Here is a 12,838-nt window from a genome sequence, read left to right on the forward strand (position 1 = left end):
GATGTATGTTTATGTGTAAGTTTGCGCTGTGTCTGCATGTCGAATGCCAAAATGGTAGAGTATAGGAGCTGAAAGTCAAACTGGTTGACTGGCTTGTTGACAGGAAAAGATGCTAGAACAAGTAAATATAACTTATTTGACTTTCCACAGTGTGTACCTTAAATCCATAGGGGCAGGTGCAGCGGTAGTAGTGCACAGGGTCATTGGAGCAGGTTCCGTCGTTCTTGCAGGGACTGGACAGGCACGGCTCGCACTTGGCCTGGATGCTCAAATCCACTGGGCCTGGGCAATGAAAACACAGCAACCCACACAGACACACACACACATATAATATTCTGTGTCTGACGAGTCAGGATACACAGGTTTACATACACACAATTAGACAGCTGTACACTGTCAGGGACCTGCAAATATCTTACAACACCAGAACCCAACAGCGGATAAAGATGGTGTTTTATCCCACCGTAGTTCTGACATTTGAATTTTACCTCTATAACATTTCAGATCATAAAATGTTATCCATATGTTACAGTTTAATTATAAGCGGTCAAAATCATCAATATTAACTAAGAAAATGATTTGCAGATATGTTATTGGGTTATCAATGAAAATATAACTGATTTGCAGGACCATGGCATGTTCAGAAGACAGACATATCCCCAGCTCTGATGACAGAAATCAACATTCAACACTCAGGACATGATGTTGGTCAGAACATGAGGGCTGGAAGGGAAGCAGAGCGGTTCAGTCTGGTCAGGGTTCAAAGGGCGGGAAAAAAAAAAAAACTGGGCTGGGATTGTCTCGAGGACCTGGGCAAGGAGAGACTGAGGAGGAAGTACTGGGATATGATTGGCTACTTTACCTGGCACCAGAAAACCACAAGGCCCCGGGACTTCTACAGTGTGTCAGTTAGATTAGGTTAAAAATAGGTTTTAGTCATGTATTCATAGTGAATGTGATTCAAAAGTTAGCAGCATTTTGTAATATGATGAGTTACCTGCAAGTTCACGATTATAAGCAAATGTATGAAATGTTAGAGGTTTATATAAATATAGATGTTAATATTAATTATTAACCAGTCAAACCAAATATTTCTAAATGAATGTTCTTTGTTAGTTCAGTAACTAAAAACTCTCTAGACACCCTAAATGATCTAGAAATGCACTGTCAAAAATAGTAAAACAAGAATATATTTGCAATTCGTGGTTTTTACTGGATGGACAATTTGCAAATGGCAACTTGTGGTCTCCTCTAGGAGTCCTCATATTTGTCTGCATTAAAAAACTCTTGTCCGCAAAGTACACCGATCAGCCATAACATTATGATCAGGTGTACTCTGACACAGTGGTCATAATGTTATACCTGATCGACATCCACATCCATATATCTCAGCCAATATGTCCATGTGTTCCTGCGTTATTGTAGCACTGTGTGTGTGCATGTGACAGTGTGGGTTTACCTGTGCAGGTGAACTTCTTGGAAGGCGTGGTGAGCAGCAGTTTGTCCGTCATGTCGCCGGGCCCGGCACAGCGGGCGATGCCGGGCTCCTTGTAGCCGCTCTTCACCCAGTCCGACAGCCACTGCATGTGGCAGTCACAGTACAGAGGGTTGGCGCCCAGAGCCCTGGCAGCCGGAGAGAGCGCAGAGTGACAACAGCGTTCAGGTGTAATAACAGAGTACAGAGGAAAAGTCAGTCACTTTAACCTAGGAGTCATTGTTTTGTTTCAGATCAATTGTGCTCGAGAAGAGAGCCAGAACAAAGGGAAATGTGTCACTGTCTAAGTGCTAACAGACTGAGATAAGTGTTGAATCAACTGTGAACCCGCAGGATATTTCTACCATTAATAACTGTAGTTGAGACGAGTGGGCGCATCTGTCTCACACTGACAGGTTGTGTTTCTCCGACTCAAAACAACTCCCAAGAACTGAACTACACATTTTATTTATTCAAAGTTTTTGCTGATGTCCTATAGCTCATTGTGAATCTAATATGAGTCACTTTTCTTTTAGCCTTGGGATGATTCAGAAGACGGAGCACTAAAGTCACACTTGTAGTACTATTATGTGTTTTCTATTTGCGTCAGCTTCTTCATTCATGCTTCACATTGACTGACTCATCAGCTTTGCTACTGATCTGACTCTCAGTACGATGACTGAGGATTTGACCAAATTCCATTTTAGATTAGATTAGAAAACATTATTGATCCTGGTAGGGAAACTGGTTTACCACAAGGGCAGACAGACACAGACAAACAGACACAGCATGCACACGGCCAGTGAAACACGATTAAAAGCTGTTGAAACATGACTGAAAGTCAGTAAGATTAAAGCGTGAAAGAGAAATAAAAAATACAGTACAGAACATCAAAGCTGTACAAACAGTGCAACAGGCCACATCTTACAATGTCCACTGCAGGGATGAAGGACCTTCTTAGTTGCTCACTAGAGCACTGAGGCATTACTAATCGCTAGTTCACTATTGTGTATGTAAAGTTACATTATATCTACGTTCACTGATGTGCCTATTGTTAGGGACTAGTGTCGCTCAGCCTTTCGTGTCCTGCAGTAACCTCAGCCTCTCCCAATCACCTGACTCCTCACACCCACCTGCCGGTCTGAGCCCTGACACGTTGCTTCTTTGATTCTTTGGACCGTTTGTGATAAATGGTCAATTCTTCCATATAAGTGTCTCTGACTGATCTATTACAGTGGTCAGAAAGGAAGAGCAACTCACTGGGTCGTAATTGTCTGTAAAACAATGGAGTCCTTTTCTGTGGTGTGGAGTGTGTATTACTAGAGCCTGTCACAATCTCTGTCCATGGTGCTGATCCTCAGGACAGACACACACTCCAGCAGGTAACTCTCATTATTACCACCATCCTTCACTGCACTTCCCATAGACCCACTGAGCTCTCACGACAGACCGCTTGGTTTGGAAATACCATGAAAGACAAAGTCCTTAAACTGAAGAGGGAAAGAGAAGTAATAGTTCTTTACCGTATGTAAGTCGATCTTTCACCTCTTAATTATCTCAGTTTATCATTTTCAACAAAAGTCCCCTATGTTACATGTTGTTGTCAAACTATTGTTTAAAGGCTTCAAGACTTCCTGCTTTTCCGAGTCTGTACATTGACGTCCTCTCTGCTCGGGTGTGGGAGTTTGTGCTGTAAAACTCTTTTTGCGGAAAAAATCTATTTAGCAGATTTTTTCCCCTAAATCCCCAAGTACATGATTTAGGAAAGAGAGTAACCACAAAAACTGTTTTGATGTTGTAGCCAGATTGAGTGGAGCACTGCACACAAGAGGAAGCTACGACAGAATATTACGATATCCACACCACCCTTTAATTAAAGCAGTTAATATTTCTAACTATAGAGAAAGGGAGAGGCATATTTATTTATCTTGGACGGCAGGAGAAAAGAGAGGGCTGTAGATGGTTTTGTTGCTCTGCTACTTTTTTTTATTTCCTGACGGGTTCACAGTTCACAGTCTAGATGAATGTTTTCCTTGCCGGTTGCTGGGGAAAACTCTTTTGTGATGATAATCTATTTTCAGTTAAATTATTCTGTGATTGTCCAAGGTGAAAAGGAAGACAACTCAATCAGAGGGAGACACGAGTACAGCGATGTGGGTGTGTGGTTTCACATTACTTACAGGTGGGAAAGTGACGAGAGGTCTTTGAAGGCTCCCTCTGGTATCAGCGATATGTCGTTACCATGGAGAGACCTGAGACAGGCCGAGAGGAAGAGGGGGAGAGAGAAGAAGGGGGGGATTGTACAAAAGAGTGCGGATGTTAAAAAAATCTTGTTCTTGTCTTCAAGTCTGACTCAGGACTCTGAGCGATGTGTGATGTCGGTGTGGGTTGTATATACTCACAGCAGACGTAGAGACCTGAGTCCGTCGAAGGCCCTCACCGGGATGCAGCGCAGGCGGTTGTAGCTCAGGATTCTTCACACACACAGAAAAAACATGTTGGCATGGAGACAAATGCAGAAAAACCTTTTCAAGATGTCTTCAAACGCAGCAAGGCATTTCAGAGCACAGTCGTGTTTATTACCACATTTCACTGAGCACATAAGTCAGGCAAACAATTTAACACATTTGTCGGCACAAGAGCATTCATCCACACACAAATATAAACAGAGGCACCTCTCACGAACACACACACACACACACACAAACATCTTGCACTCAAACAGGCATTTCCCCACACTGATTCTGGTCTAGTGCTCAGAAACAAACAGCTGATTCACTGGTTCCATGTATCGCCTATGGTGGCGTGACTTTATCACATTCATCCTTATTTGATTTCTGTTTTAATTCTGTATCTTCATCTTGTATATCAGTGAACCACACACAAACTAACATCACACACACACATTGCAAAGGCACTGATGTAAAGCCAGACTCACAGGGTAAGCAGCTCGGACATGTTACTGAGGCTGTGGTTGGACAACGTGCTGATCTGGTTGTTACTCAAGTCACTGAAAAGGAAACAATAACAGATACATAAAACACACATGCACAACACACACGTACACACACTGTACTTGGCTTGTCACGCCCGCACACCAGGGCCAAACTAGATCATAACAGAAGTGATGCAGCACAGAGCTCTCACAGGAAGAAAACCAGTCAGTTAGTCTTGGTCTTCGAAAGTGCAAAGAGTGCAAGTAACACAGGCGGCCAAGTCACGATCCCTGATTATAAGTGTGTGTTCGAGTGTGCAAAACTCTTGGCCCTGTCAGTGGTGAATTACTGTAATATCTGAGTGTATGTGGGTAACGTCTGGGAGCTGAGGTGGGCGAGACTTACATGAGAGTTAGGTGTTTGTAATTGGAGAGCTCCACAGGAACCTGAGTGAAGTGGTTACCATCCAGGTACCTGTAAGAGAGAGAGAGAGAGAGAGAGAGAGAGAGAGAGAGAGAGAGACAGAGAGAGAGAGAGAAAATGAAGAAAGACATGTGGAGGATGTAAGGAGGATTGAGAAAGAGAGTGGGTGAGGGAGAAAGAAAATGAGAAGGGAGAAAATGAAGTTATTTAAACATGTGGGAAATTCCTCATCTGCAGCAATGTGAGCAGTCATTACGACTGGAGCCATAATAAACACTGGAGTTTAATATCCCCACAGGCATCCTAATAGAGTATAGCCACCCTCTCTCTGTCTCTCTCATACACACGCAATACTCAGATCCTATTCCCTACACCGTGTGACAACGTGCTATTAATCCAGCGTATTAATTAAGTCTTTGTTAATATTGGAAGAAGCACTTTTCCCAGAGGAGAAATAGTGAAATGATAGAAAATACAACCAAGCGTTTTTTTTTTCCTGATGTTTAATTTAGAGCTATAATTTTCTGATCATCAGGGATTTTCTGCACGGGACTGTGTGTGTGTGTGTGTGTGCGTGTTCAGACATTTCTGGAATAAAAATCCTCTGTATGGCTGTTTGTCTCTATGAAACTTTGAATGAATGTGTTCTTATTCACAAGCAGCTAAACTCCCGTTTTAAAAAATCAATCAATCATATACCGTAATTCAAATTTTGTTAGATGCAGCAACTCTGTGTTATCTTGAGTCCTGTCATGAATTCACACCAGATGTGAGGTGTACAGTATAACACCTCTGCACTAGCTAAGTGTCCATCCTTTCAGACCACGCTAACTCCGACCTCCATTATGTCTTCACTGTTTCACAAAGAGCTGACAGGACAGCAACTGGACTAACTGTCGTCACCAGGCTGACTCATCATTAAATCAACGACAGCACACAGTTCAAGTCAGCACCATGTCCTTTCGTAGCTCTACACGCTTATTGTACAAACGAGACATCGTTACAGTAAATACAGTATAGACAGCAGGGGATCAGAGGCTGCCTCTGGAAACTCAGGGCACAACACAAATAGAAAACAAAAAAATAATAAAAAATGTGGGCAACTTGCACCACTCAGTGTGTGCGTTGCTGTGGACTGTATGATATATTGTGTGGAGCATGTACCTCCAAATATACTATTTGTGTCCTTGTTCAGCTACATAAACGATTATCTGAAAATCATGCACAGGCAGACATCTGAAAATAGACCTGTTTTTAATGTTGATGTTTTAGAAATGCATGGTTTATAATAGTTAAAGCGTTTAGACTGTACTGTAGCAGTGTGCTGGTCCCAAACTCACAGCTCAGTGGTCTCTTTGGGCAGGCCTTTGGGCAGCGTGGTCAGACCCTTGTTGCTGCAGCGCACCACAGTATCCAGACAGGAGCACTCTGCCGGACACCTCAGCACCGGAGAACAGCTGTTCTCATCATTACCTAATCAGGATGAGTGAGCAGATAGACGGAGAGGTAGAGAGGGAGGGAAACATGACAGAAAAGTTGTGATGAAAAAAAAAAACCCCGAATATGAAATCTGTCAGGGCTGCAGAACGTCTTGTGTGCATCTGCCTCGTCTCACCGTCTTCACAGGCAAAGTCTTGGACAGCTACGTCCTGGATGGGGATCTCCTTCAGGAAGTACGGACTCTGGCAGCGAGGGTTACCTGTCACAATGCGTTTCCTTCTCAACCAGTCCCCGAGCCAAGCAAGGTGACAGTTGCAGTTGAAGGGATTAGCCAGAAGGTTTCTAGAGAACAAAGAAGGGAGGGGTTTGGAAGTGCTCAGAGACGCGTTTGATGCATTTGTATTGTTGTGCATTTGTTCGACGTGTGTCATCGTCTGTACTCACAGCGTGGACAGGGAGTGCAGCGTGTCGAAGGCACCGGGGTTCATAGAGGTGATCTGGTTGTCATAGAGCGACAGCAGACGCACCGAGCTCAACCCCACAAAGCTGCTGTTGCTCACACAGCTGATCCGGTTACTCCTCAGCATACTACTCAAACACACACACACACACACGGACACACACACATAGAAGGATAGAAGGGATTCAACGTACTGTGTATTTCTGAAGAAAACACAAGGACATGCATACTGAAGCATATCTGAACAGGATTCATACTTGATATGTGATTGCATATTCATTTGTGTGTGTACCCACAGTGTGCGGAGGCCGCCCAGTCCCTTCAGCATGCGGTGGTGGACGTTCTCCAGTCTGTTGGAGGTCAGGATCAACTCGTTGACCCCTGAGGCTCCTTCAAACGTCCCCTCCTCTATGTCAGTGATGCGGTTATTACTCAGGTTGCTGCAGGAGCGAGAGAAGTAAGGAGGCGACAGGAATGAGAGGAGTGAAAACAACAGGAGGAAGTTATGAGATGGGCCACTTTCATTGGTGTTTTTTTTTGTACAATCATAGTTTTCTCAGTGCGAACCGAGTACGACTTTCTCACAGCCACATGTGCTTTATTTCTGTTAACATGTCTGACTCACATCTTCCTCAGCTGAGGTAACTTTTTGAAGATCCCTGTCGCCTCCAGCACAGTGAATTCATTGTTGTTGAGTCGCCTGAGAAAAGAGAAGAGAAGAGGCTGGTCAGAGACAAAGAGAGAGAGAGAGAGAAGAAAACAGAGACAGAGGAGGAGGTGACATAAAGGGCGATTGCGCAGAAACACGTTGCACCAGACAAATCCGGCGTGACTCACAGTTCCGCGGTGTACTGAGGAATATGATCTGGTATTTTGGTGAGTTTCTGGTTGGAGCAGTCGACCGTGGTTCCCTCACAGCGACACTTCTCCGGACAGGCCAAGTCGGCGAAGCAGTCCCCTCCGAGCTTGCTGCGGTAATCCTCCGTACCTGGTCACAATCACAACCACAACGTCACCGTACGAATGCTCTCACCGTGCATGAGATGAACCCCAGCATTTACTGGTGCCTGGTCCAACATAAACTCCCAGTTTGGTCAAGGAAGTGAAGGACGTGATACAATGGAGGTAATTTTGAGACTTTGCAGATGGGCTGCACCGCTTTTGTGAGCTTGAGGAGCCAAGTCTGCATGACACACAAACTGTCGAGATCAAGACGTGTACTGAGGCACACACACACACGCACACACACACATGAGGACAAACACACTGGAGTTGTTCTGTCCTGTCAGACTACAAAGTAACTGTTAGTATTTGAAACCACAGCACAAACAAAACAGCATCAAAAATTGGATCATAGCTGAAAAATGCTTACACACACCCAGGCAGTCATCTATCAAACTCTCCCTCTCGCACACACACACACACACACACACACACACACACACACACATACACATGGACAGACACAGACAGGCACACACACACAGAGGTTGTGGGGGGACGACAGGAGATTGCTGTCTCTTGCGTCTTGGACATGCTGTAGGGTTTTGCAGGGCCGTTCCATGGTGCTTGACAGAACCATGTTCCACTTTAGGAACCTGGCAGCCACATGGTTAGATCAAGCACAAAGGAACAACCTGCTGACTGACTGCTCCTCCGCTGGAACACAGGGATGGGAAGGACAGAGGGAGGAGGGGAGGAGGAGAGGGGGAGTAGGAGCAGGAGCTGGAGCAGGAGGTGAGGAGAGGATGAGGACGCCATAGGAGACAAGATGATTGGTGAAGAGGGGCAGAGAGGGAAAAGAGGAAAGGAAAGGAGAGAAGAGTATCAAAAAGTCTAGGGAAAAAAAATGGTAAGATGAAGGATAGGAAGCAGGAGGGAAGGGGAGCTAGGAGACGCCAGGAAATGTATCAGCTGGAATGAAGAGCAAGGGAAGAGGAGGACGAGAGGAGGATAAGATCAGACAGGCGGGTAAAGAACAGTAAAATGATCAAGAAAAAGAGGGAGGGAGGGAAAAGGGAGATCACATCTATAGACATCTAAACTCACAGACGTATCACAGGAGAGCAGGAGCAGTGGGAGGAGAGTTACAGCAGCACTGAAGGCAAGAGAAGCCCTGACTTCTAGGAACACACGCACACAGACACAGACGCACACAGACACACACACACACACACAGACAGGGAAAACTACTATTGTGCGCTAAAGTGTAAATCCCATTAATGTTCTTGATGTTGTTTGTTCACAGACAAGAGGAGTCACAGAGGGGTCAAAGGTCACTGTGGTGGAGGTCAAAGGTCACAGGCCACCTCGGGGACGAGAGATGAGGGATTCAGACTTGACGGAGGATCGTGGGTGTTTTTTGAGTGTGTGTGTGTGTGTGTGTGTGTGTGTGTGTGTGAGTGTGTGTTACTTACAGCCAACATGGTGTACTCCTGAGTGTGTGAGAGAGGCAGTAGGAGAAAGAAGAAGGGATTTCACCCGTTTATTAGAACAGGAGAGAGAAAAAGCTGATGAAAAACTGTGAAAAAAAGCGGCAATCTTTTCGTGTTTCGTCCCCAGGCAGTGATTCATTTAAAGGGGTAATGACTCGTGAATAGTGAGAATCGTGCTGGCATAACATGACACAGGGCGGGCGCTTTCATCCGACACACATCCCGGCCTCGTTTGCTTCAAGCACGACTGGTTCAAACTTGGTTTTAGGGGGATTTTAAGATGGCAAAAAGCACACATGGCCAGATAAAAGCGCCAGTGCAGATGAAAAAAAAGAAGAAAAATAAATTAAAGCGCTATTTTAAACCCTGAAAAGCGCATGTGCATTATTTTGTTATGTGCATTTTTTAACATCCATCACTTCAGCGAGGTCAGGTTGGAGGGATAAAACTGGAATTACGACACCCAGAGTTTAGTGCTTTTGTTCAAACAGAAATAAGACGGTACACTGTGAAGTAGTTAAAAAAAAAGAAGATATAATAGAGGATATTAAAAGTATTGATCTGAGGCACAATATAAAGACTGTACCACAGAATAAATCATGTTTATTCAACTTTTCAGCTGCAAATGTTCTTAAATTATTCAGCTTTGCCCGATATGTGGTATCTGGGCTTTGAAACCTCTGTCCCCCCGGTGAGCTTCAGAGTTAATGACTGCGGTGAGTGCGCGCACACACACACATACACACACCATGCCTCCTCTGTGTGCTGCTGTGGTAATGACCGCCTTTAGCCCTGCTACTGATCTCATATGCATGTCTAATTTACATATTTCCCAGCACCCCTCTGAGCATGGTAACTGTGTGACCTTTTGATGTTCTGCAGTGGGTGAAACAGACACAGATGCTCGCGGACACACGCTCATACATTAGCTATCATTAGATGTGCTAAGAAGCAAGGAGGAATGGTATCAAATACCTCACGTGCGGCGCTCAGTTGACAGCAACCTGAGCTTATTAATACAACTGTTTTTCTCCCTCTATCGTCAAGATTATGGTTACCGTGGAAAACCCGGTGCAAGGACAAGAGTGTGATTATCTGGTGCCTGGTTAGAAATGTGATGCATCGTGATGTACATTTGATCATTAAAATAAAATGTCTTAGCATTCAAAAGGTGTCAGTCAAGGCAAGCCACTCCAAGCGTCGAGTGCGTGCGCATGTGCACATGAGCATCCGTGCACCGTGAGTGACCAAAAAGAGTTCAACACACACACACACACACACACACACACACGCTCAATGTACAGTACCTGGGATGAAATACTGTTCTCTAGCTAATGGAGAGACAGAGAGAGTGAGAGTGAAAAACAACAAAAGAACAAAAGCCTAGACTAAATCAAAGTGTGTGTGTGTTTGTATGTGTGTGAGACAGGGAGTTGAGGTTAGTAAAGAGAGGCTGAGGGAAAATCTCAGCAGGAAGACACAGAATGAAAGCAGAGGAGAGGACAGTTTGTCTTAAATATCAACCTGTGTGTGCATGTATGGATCAGTAATAAGATGAATTAGTCTCAGATTGATCAGTGTGGTCATCTATACAGGCTACATTTGCGTGGTACCTCCTGTATGTGTGTGTTTATACCTGAGCAGCGGAACTTCTTGCTCTTGATTTGTCCGATTCGTTTGTTGGCGAGCCGTCGTGGGCTGGTGCAGCGGGCGCCGCTCGTCTCGATGGGATTGTCCTGCAGGTAGTCGGCCAGCCACTTCAGATGGCAGTCACAGATAAACGGGTTTTGGGCTAAGTGACTGGTGCAACACACATACACACACACACACAAAAACATACACATAAGCTGTTAGAGCAAGTTGAAAGCATGTTCTGCTCCTCTGTGTAAATAGCTTATGACTGGTGTGATGCTGCGTATAGACTTCTATTGACTAACAATTCCTCACTGTGAATGCAAAGGAAAAAAACAATTAACTCTAGGCTACAGATGAATGCCAGAATAAACACAACAATTCAAACCTTTGACAATATAACTTATTTTTGATTTGTACTGTTTACTTTTACGCACACCCTGTGTACACTTAAGTTGATCTGTAATTAAGTTTTTAAAGTTAAGAAAATAATAATTCACACTCTAATCAGCAGCTAAATACTAAATACTGCTCGAAAGCAAGGTCCTGGGTATATTTAGCTGCTGGTAACATAGCAACAATACTTCTGCTTTACATTCTGTTACCTGGTAACTCACAAGTGATCAGTAAGTCAAACTCACTATAAACAACAAAAAAATATCAATTATCCATTAAAGCTGTGGATTTAAATTCAACCATTTCAAGTATTAATATCATAAAAAAGGTGTTGGGCGAGTTGAAAATAGGTGTAATCTAAACATATTATAAATAATCTATAATTACTTGTGATTTACTCTCATTATCCAGCCCAGCTCGATCAAAGGTGAAACTCTAACAACAACAACTCTAAATCCTCCACACCCACTCATCACAGCTTCTGGTGGCATTTTCTGACAAGATGCAATTTATGAAGTCCTTATAAGATGTTTTTTTTTTTTAATTGGCTAATATAAACTATGCTTATCAGACAGCGATGGCCATCTTTTGTTTTTACCATGTGGCCGACTAAAAGGAGACACTGAGGTCTAACGAGCAGACAGCCAGTGACCACCCAGCAGCGAGCGCGGCCCTGGTGACTGATCTCTGGGCGCTCTGACCTCAACTATGGGTCTGTGCTGCTCATTTCTTTTTTGAAACTAGTCATTGTTGTTTGTTTTATCCTCAACCGTACCACGATCTTAACCACATGCTTAGTTTTGTAACCATGGTGACAATAGCCATCGTCTTCCCTTAAAAGTAAGTCGTTTATGTGCCTGAAACGAACCGATCCTGACTGTTCCATAAACTTTATTGTGTTTATTATTGCAACCATGACAAAATAGGTTCAGTACACCACCACCAATGCACTCCGCATATTTACTTTTGCAATCAAGAGCCATTATTCTCTTTGATAGGAACAACTGATAATGCTTTACTGGTTACATAATGCGGCTGAAAAGAAACACAATGGGTTTTAATCCATTAGTCTGAAGGACCTGTTAAGATCTTATGTCATTAGCTGATCCAATCAAGTAACATTACTGTACATCAACTTGACTGCTGTTACATAAAGACAGAGATTTAAATGTTAGTTATTAAAAGGAAAAGTCCTCCCTTGAAAACTTGAACAGGTTTTTAAGAACAGGTTAAAAACGTTTTTTTTTTACGACAGTGTTTGGTTGAGTGACGTGTGGGCGTGCGTGGTTGTGTGCGCATGTGTGTGTAGAAATATGTGTGGTTGACATGGTTTTCATTTGTACATGTATTATTTCTGTACTCGCACTTTGCGATTGCATTGTGAATATTTGTTCTAACTGTATCTGTTGTAAAGCACATTGAGTTGCCTTGTGCATGAAGTGCACTCTATAAATAAAGTTTGGTTTGAGTTTGATTGATTAGGCTGTATTAATACTCATTTTAAGTCCATTTAAGTCAATCAAAAATGTTTATGTATCCTGGACTTCTGGACCCGTTTGTTGTTTGTTGTGGCTGTTTTTCTAAGAGTAGCCTACTTAAGTGTTACTACCTAAGTCATAATGATTGCTAGCTACCACTCAAG

At 43.5% G+C, this 12,838-nt stretch overlaps 1 protein-coding gene across 9 annotated transcripts in view; it reads right to left on the reverse strand.

The window, feature by feature from the left end:
* Positions 1 to 12,838, reverse strand: part of slit2 (slit homolog 2 (Drosophila)) — an 89,506-nt gene that overhangs the window by 11,581 nt on the left and 65,087 nt on the right. For 5 of the 9 annotated variants that reach the window (XM_085777863.1, XM_085777896.1, XM_085777857.1 and 2 more), the window contains 13 exons: positions 10,805 to 10,968; positions 7,571 to 7,721; positions 7,359 to 7,433; positions 7,030 to 7,173; positions 6,718 to 6,861; positions 6,449 to 6,615; positions 6,174 to 6,306; positions 4,816 to 4,884; positions 4,413 to 4,484; positions 3,877 to 3,948; positions 3,655 to 3,726; positions 1,460 to 1,623; positions 158 to 282 (listed from right to left, as the gene is read on the reverse strand). In XM_085777863.1, the coding sequence (XP_085633989.1) occupies positions 158 to 282; positions 1,460 to 1,623; positions 3,655 to 3,726; positions 3,877 to 3,948; positions 4,413 to 4,484; positions 4,816 to 4,884; positions 6,174 to 6,306; positions 6,449 to 6,615; positions 6,718 to 6,861; positions 7,030 to 7,173; positions 7,359 to 7,433; positions 7,571 to 7,721; positions 10,805 to 10,968 (1,552 nt within the window). Of the gene's footprint in view, positions 1 to 157; positions 283 to 1,459; positions 1,624 to 3,654; positions 3,727 to 3,876; positions 3,949 to 4,412; positions 4,485 to 4,815; positions 4,885 to 6,173; positions 6,307 to 6,448; positions 6,616 to 6,717; positions 6,862 to 7,029; positions 7,174 to 7,358; positions 7,434 to 7,570; positions 7,722 to 10,475; positions 10,500 to 10,804; positions 10,969 to 12,838 lie in introns of all 9 variants that reach the window. The other 4 variants (XM_085777846.1, XM_085777852.1, XM_085777876.1 and 1 more) reach the window with 2 other exon arrangements.

Source organism: Trachurus japonicus, chromosome 1, assembly GCF_045865225.1.
Source record: "Trachurus japonicus isolate A0001 chromosome 1, Traja_1.0".
Taxonomy (NCBI): domain Eukaryota; kingdom Metazoa; phylum Chordata; class Actinopteri; order Carangiformes; family Carangidae; genus Trachurus; species Trachurus japonicus.